General features: G+C 62.5%; 1 protein-coding gene across 1 annotated transcript; it reads right to left on the bottom strand.

The window, feature by feature from the left end:
* Nucleotides 1-1,703: 1,703 nt before the first annotated feature.
* Nucleotides 1,704-6,044, bottom strand: CD320 (CD320 molecule). Its single transcript, XM_030293940.1, has 5 exons — nt 5,918-6,044; nt 3,310-3,423; nt 2,708-2,941; nt 2,266-2,424; nt 1,704-2,140 (listed from the first exon to the last, which is right to left on the bottom strand). Exons 1-5 carry the CDS (start codon nt 6,042-6,044, stop codon nt 1,998-2,000), a joined length of 777 nt encoding a protein of 258 aa, XP_030149800.1. The 3' UTR covers nt 1,704-1,997.
* Nucleotides 6,045-6,374: the final 330 nt, after the last annotated feature.

Here is a 6,374-nt window from a genome sequence, read left to right as displayed (position 1 = left end):
CAGGGATATCAGGAAGGTCACCTCCACGCAAGGAGGCCACAGGGGCTCTGGCCACACCACTTGGAAACAAGGAAAATGAGGATCGGAGAACCTTGTCGCCAACACCCAGTGATCGGGGTATGTCTGGTCTATACTTTCTGTACTCCTGGTTCTTTGGCATCTGGAGCCTTGCTGACCAGGAGGAACTGTCCCTCATGGGGTTAGCCAGTTCCCAGAGACAGCAGACAGCTCACCAGTGGAGGGCACACATCTCACACGCAAAGCAATCGGTCCAGAGTCCATCCCCCGAGCCAGTATCCCCCGCCACCGCCCTGATCACGCCAGGGCCAGGCAGCTAAGGACAGCGCACTGTCAGCTCCTGGTATTAAGCCTGGAGTGCCGACGTCCCTCTGGAATAAACGAATCGCCAGCTGTAAGACGCGGCGACGAACGGCACAGCCAGATAAGGAATTCGGCTGCCCCCACTCAACGAAGCTCCCTCTTTCAGAAAGCCCTGGGTGACCTAGGTAACCGGCCCTTCCAGCGACCCCACTTCTCCCCTCCTGCCCTCACTCTTGTTCCTACGCATTCAATTCACCAGTAACGGTGACCCCACAAAAACCTGGGCACCCCCACCTGGGACCCTAAGAAAGGCAGAGCCCCCAGTCCACACTCTCTCTTTACCCGTGATCTCGCTGTGTGGGCCCGCGTTCCCTCCAGGACTTGAGTCATCACCCCCCTTTCCTCAAAGTTCCCAGAGAGTCTTTGCTGAAGTGTGCCCTGCGATCATAAGGCGAGCCATGAGGGCCGGCCCAGCGACAGCACTGGCTGCGGAAGGCAAATGCCTGTGGGGGCTCACGGGGCACAGCACAGGCCCCCCAGGCGGCTGCCCCAGGCGTTCCTAGCCCATGGCATCACTGCCAATAGCCTGGGACCTGTGTGACAGACAGCACCTACCCCAGAGCCCGCTGACATTACTCAAACTAGCCAATCCCAGGCCTGCTTACCCCGCCTCACCCACCCCTGCCCAAGGGAGCCACAATAAAGGTTCTTGCCCACATTCTCCTCCAGCTCCCTCGGGACGCTGAGGCCTCCTTCCCCGTGTGGCCCTGGTGTTCCGCCTCCTTTTGGAAACCGTTCATCTTTTCAAGGGCAGTCTCCTGTTCCGTCGGCCGCACCATACCTGCACGATAGTAAAACCTACGCTTTTGGGGCACCTGGGTGGCTCAGATGGTTAAGCACCCCACTCTTGGTTTCAGCTCAGGTCATGATCTTACAGTTTGTGGGTTCAACACCCACATCGGACTCTGTGCCGACAGTACAGAGCCTGCTTGGGATTCTCTCTCTCCCCCTCTCTCTCTGCCCCTCCCCTACTCACACACATTCCTACATTTTAAAACTGAGTGGAGCCCAGACCAACCCTGAGGTGCCCAGCTTACACCTCCAGGAGGAAGAAGCCATGATGGATGGCGGTCCCCCAGGACTCCCGGAGGCCCTGCCTAAGCCCCGCTCCTCTGTGCGGCAGCCTGCGGGTGATGCAGACCACCCGGCTGCCCCAGCCCCATTGCCACCTGCTCTGGATCCCAGAAAGCCAGAGGCAGAGCGGCCGAGGGGGCACCCAGGGCTGGGTCCCCGAGTCCCACCCTCTCAGGACACTCCACTGTGGAGTAGGGGCTGTAACGGAGCTGCCCGGGCAGAGGGAGACAGAAGCCCAGAGGCAGGCGGAGGATGTGAAGTAACTTTAATCACCACCCTCAGACAGAGGCAGCAGGAGTGTCTAGTTGGGGCCATCCCCCGGAGCAGCTTGGGGCCAGCCCCTAGGTTCCGGTTGTGACGTGCTCCCGGGCCAGGCTTCCTGCATCTGGGGCGAGGGTCCAGGTGCCCGTGACCTCCAGGGCCACATCTGCAGGAGCTCAGGTCCACGGTGCTGCATGGCCAGAAGAAGCCACGTCCGAGGGCCGATGTGGCCGCAGTGGCCGTGCCCAGGGCCCGGGAGACGTGGTGGCAGCAGCTCGTCCTCAGAGCAGCGAGCTCTTCCTCTCCGACAGCAGCAGGGACTCCTTCACGACCATCAGCAGCCCCAGCTGGTTCAGGCGCCCCCGGGCCCAGAGCCGGGACAACACGAACAGGGAGATGGCAGCCAGACCTGCGCTCAGCACCACTGTGGGGGGCAGATGGACAGGAGTCAGTGACAGCCCCCACACCGGGAAGGGGGGTCTGCGGCCCAGCTCGTCCCTTCCCCAAGCCTTCCCTTGCCCCAGGAGCGGGAGGGCCCGGTCTTCCTACCGGCTGCGGCAATAACCCCACAAGCACTTCGGTTTCCAGACTGGACTGAGTCCTGGTCCCCAAACGAGGTGGCGGTGGCATTCCCAAGATCGGTGACAGTGCCCGGGGCCACAGGGGTCCCCATGGCTGTGGCATTCCCTTCCTGGGGCGTCTCGGTTCCTGCAAGAAGTCCAGGCATTCAGTAGCTGGGGAGTCGGCGCTGAGGGCATGAGGGGCAGGGAGGGACTACACGTGTCCCAAATGCCTGGAGGGACCTTGGGGCGCATCATCTCCCAACCCAGAATGAGTAAGGTCAGTGAGCACCGCTGCCCCCATGGGGGTGCAGGCGCGGGGAAGACCCGAGTGTCCACACCCCAAGCCTGGTCACCCGCGGGAAGGTGTCCTTATCTAACGCCCAGCCCTCCCCACCCCCGCAGGCACACTGGGGTCGCAGGGCACCCACCACAGCCAAGCTCGTCGCTGGAGGCAGGGCAGTCGGGATGGCCGTCGCAGAGCCACGTGCGGGGGATGCAGGCACCGCCCCACAGGCAGCGAAGCTCCCCGGCCGGGCAGGGCTGGCGACTGCAGTTGTGAACGGTGTGGTCGAGGCCATCTGGGCAGTCATCGATGCTGTCACAGGGGCAGGGGCTGCCAGTGGGTGGAAGGCACTGTCCGTCCCGGGCGCAAGGCTTGATGCCTGAGGGGCAGGGGCAGTCAGGTCCCAAACACCCACCCAAGAGAGCTGGGGTACTCTCCTCCACCCGGCCTCCGGTGACCCCTACCTTCCAGGAACAGACGACCCTGTAAAACCCACCCACCCTGAAGACGTCTCCCTGTTCGCTTCGCCTTCCAAGGACCGGCCTCCCTGCAAGCCCCTCCCAAGGCCCCACGAAGCCCACCTCCCATGAAACCCACCTCTTCTCAAGCCAGAGACCCTGTAAGCCCTGTCCACCCTCGGGCCCCGCCCCATCGTGCCAGCCTGAAAGCCCCGCCCCTTCCACAAGCACCTCCCCTCCCTGCGGCTCCGCCTCCTCAAGCCCCGCCCCCGGGGGCGCTGCGACTCACCACACTCCTCCTCGTCGCTGCCATCCGGACAGTCCTTGTCGCCGTCGCAACGCAGAGGGAGGGGTACGCAGAAGCCACTGGTGCGGCACTGGAAATTGGTGGGCGGGCACGAGCCTGCAAGACGCACACAAGTGAGGTCTGGGAGGCCCGAGTCTTGGCCTCCGCCAGGGACACAACGTTAGACTGACCACCAGGAGACCTGCCAGGTCCCAGGGCGCTGGAATGCCCCTGGTGGCCACCGTTTGCTGAGGACCCACTACGTGTGAGGCTTGCAGCGGAGCAGTTCACAGGAAAGGTCCTACTGCCCCCCCCCCCCATGGTGCAGAAGACACCCAGGAGAGAGAAGGTCCCAGGCTGCCGAGCTGGTGGCAGCTTCGAGGTTTGAGCCCAGGTCTCCCTGATCCAAGAGTCTACCAGGCGTGTCTCCAAGTCCATGGTTAAACAGGCTCGGGTAGGGGCCATCTGCGACCCGCCCATGGTCAGGGTCAGCAGGGCAGGTTGTATCCCACCTACTCAGCACAGGGGAAACTGAGGCCCTGGGCAGAGGACCTGCTTCATCACCAGGGCCTGTCCACTCACCTCCTAAATGCCGCCCGGATCCGACCACTTTCCCCATCTGAAATGTGCCACCTCCTAGCCAGGCCCCACCCCCTCGGGACACTGGAGACCTCACAGAAGCCCATCATTCCATCACCCACCCTTGCCTCCCCTCTGCTCAAAATCGTGCCCTGGTCCCCTGACCCTCTCGCACCGAATCACTATTTTTCCCATGTGGCCCCAGTGCCTGGCCCAGCACAAAATGCTTCCTGGACCTCACCCTCATTCTTTTTCCTCACCCAGCACCCTCTGTCCTGGCCTTCCCGAGGTTCTCCAAGAGGCCTGGCTTGTTTCCCCCTCTGGGCCTTTGCCTGTGCTGTTCCTTGGTCCAGTGCACCCTTTCTTGCCCCCACTTTGCAACTGGTGATTCCTCCCCAACCTTTAGATCTCAGCTGCTTTCCTGGGAGGGGTTTCATGAGACTCTCGGATGCCTGAAGCTCTACCTGCCTCTCAGAACAACTGTGCTCAAACTGGTGTCCACACAGATGGTAAGGACGCTCAGTGGAGATCAGGGCCAGGACCTTGTGACCGCAAGTCCAGGGCAGCAGCTGACAATAAGTGGATACAGGTCACACAAGGGTCCAGGCTGAGTCCGGACGAGATCTGGGCCTTCCGGGACCCTAAGCAGTGAGGCTCAGGGTGCATGCTGACCTGCTGGAGCAGCACAGAAGGGCCTGGAGCCAGGGCCAGCAGGAGGGAGTCTGAGTGACAGAGGAAGGGAATGGCCTTGAAGGCTCCCCTCCCAGGTGCAGTAGGGCAGGTGACAAATACCTGGCCTGGACCCAGCCTGGTCCCACCCCATTCGATCCTGCCCTTCTTGCCAACCCTACCTTTACTCACGGGCCTCAGCCTCCAAACCCAGTGCTCCACAGGCCTCCATTCCCAAAGGTACCTGTGGCCCACACAGTCCCCAAGCGTGGTGGAGCCCGGAAGAGCTGTGGCCAACCTGGAGCCAGCTTCCTTCCCTGCCCCTAGGGGTCTGGCAGCCCCTGGGCGAGGCTTCCTTTCCAGGCCCGGCCGCTCTCGGCCCTGCCAACCCCCCACCTCCCTCCCTGGAGTGTTTGGCCTTCCTGGAAAATGGGAGGCAGAGCACAGCAGACCAGGCCTCGTGGGGTCAGACAGGAGGGGAAACGACCAGTGACTCAGTTTCCTCCCCTGTAAAAGGGGTTTGCTAGGAGTTCCCACTTCAGTGTCCTGAGGAGAGGAAACCACTTGTTGTGGGGTTTGGAACTTGGTTAAGGGGAGTCCTGCCTCCTTAAATGAACCAGGAAGATTTAGCCTATAAAGGTAGGGACTCCTCCGTGAGGCGGGGGACAGATAAGGTGAGAGCTCAGGTAGGAATGGGTTAAGTGTGTGAATCTGCGCTCAAGGCTGAAAGCCAGGGTCACCTGTGCCTACAGGAAGGTCACTCCCCGCCAAACTGACTCTGGGAACCTCAGAGAGGGCCACCAAGATCACTTAGGCCCAGGCGCATGTGTCCAGGGGACTGGGGATGACAGGGAGGGAGGAAAACCTTTCCTTCTCTAAGGCCAGAAGAGGAAGGTGCAGAGATGGGGGAGAGCGGGGGCCTGGTGGCCCAGGAAACTCAGCCACATGGCCTCAGGGTCTGGCGAGGATTTAGGAGGCGCAGCCGCTCCCGGAGGCGCCAGGTGGCCGGCTACGCACGGCTAGAGGTCGGACAACCAGAGCCTGCAACAAGCCTTCCTGCCCACGCTGGGCTGAAGGTCGGCTTGGAGGTGACAAAGAGGTCCGACAAAGCCGAGCAGGAGTGGGGTGTGGGCAGGGTAGAAACAGAGTAGTTAAAGGCAGGCAGAGCCACCCTGGCGAGGGTCCCCAGCTGGGGACGGCTGGCTCTCAAAGGCCAGGTTCACCGCACACTGGAGTCCCGAGCCACGTGCCGGGGGAGTGTCCGGGACAGACCAGCGAAACAGCCAATGGCGAGGAGCCGCCGGCGCGCGGGGTGGGGTCGGACCGCCGAGGGGCACGCGCGCGGGCTGCGCAGAGCTCTCACCTGGGCTGTGGGCCAAGAAGGGGATCGGGACTGGGGTCGGGGCGGCCTCCAGGCCCAGTCCGAAGCCGAGCAGCAGCCGCAGCACCAGGCCCAGGGCCGCTGTCCGCCGGGCTCCGCCCCGCGCCATGCAGCCGCTCGCCGCACCGCCCCTGCCCTGGCACTGGGCGCGCGCGGGCCGGCCTCGCTTTTATCCCAGCGCACGCGCGCAGCGGACGGGGGCGGGGCCCACGCCCCCAGGTCCTCGCGGCGCCCGCGGCTAAGATCACCGTAATTGTCCGAATATGGGGACACCCACGATTTGAGGCTCTAACACACTTTTCTCAGGGACAAGGTATGTCGAAAGGTGTTGGGTCCATTCGAAGTTAAAAGCTAATGGGGATGCAAAGGAACTTGTCGGGTCTACTCAACATTAAATGTTTCGCATGCATCCTACAGCAAATGTGACTGTCCAATTATC

Source organism: Lynx canadensis, chromosome A2, assembly GCF_007474595.2.
Source record: "Lynx canadensis isolate LIC74 chromosome A2, mLynCan4.pri.v2, whole genome shotgun sequence".
Lineage (NCBI taxonomy): Eukaryota > Metazoa > Chordata > Mammalia > Carnivora > Felidae > Lynx > Lynx canadensis.
This window is presented reverse-complemented; position numbering and strand designations above follow the sequence as displayed.

Bases quoted from the DNA above. Each gene is read 5' to 3' on its own strand.
- CD320 (XM_030293940.1), bottom strand. From the start codon at position 6,044: ATGGCGCGGGGCGGAGCCCGGCGGACAGCGGCCCTGGGCCTGGTGCTG. The intron at 2,942-3,309 runs GTGAGTCGCAGC...CCTGCCCCTCAG, and splicing joins CAGCGACGAGGAGGAGTGTG to GCATCAAGCCTTGCGCCCGG. The intron at 2,425-2,707 runs GTGGGTGCCCTG...GACTTCTTGCAG, and splicing joins CAGCGACGAGCTTGGCTGTG to GAACCGAGACGCCCCAGGAA.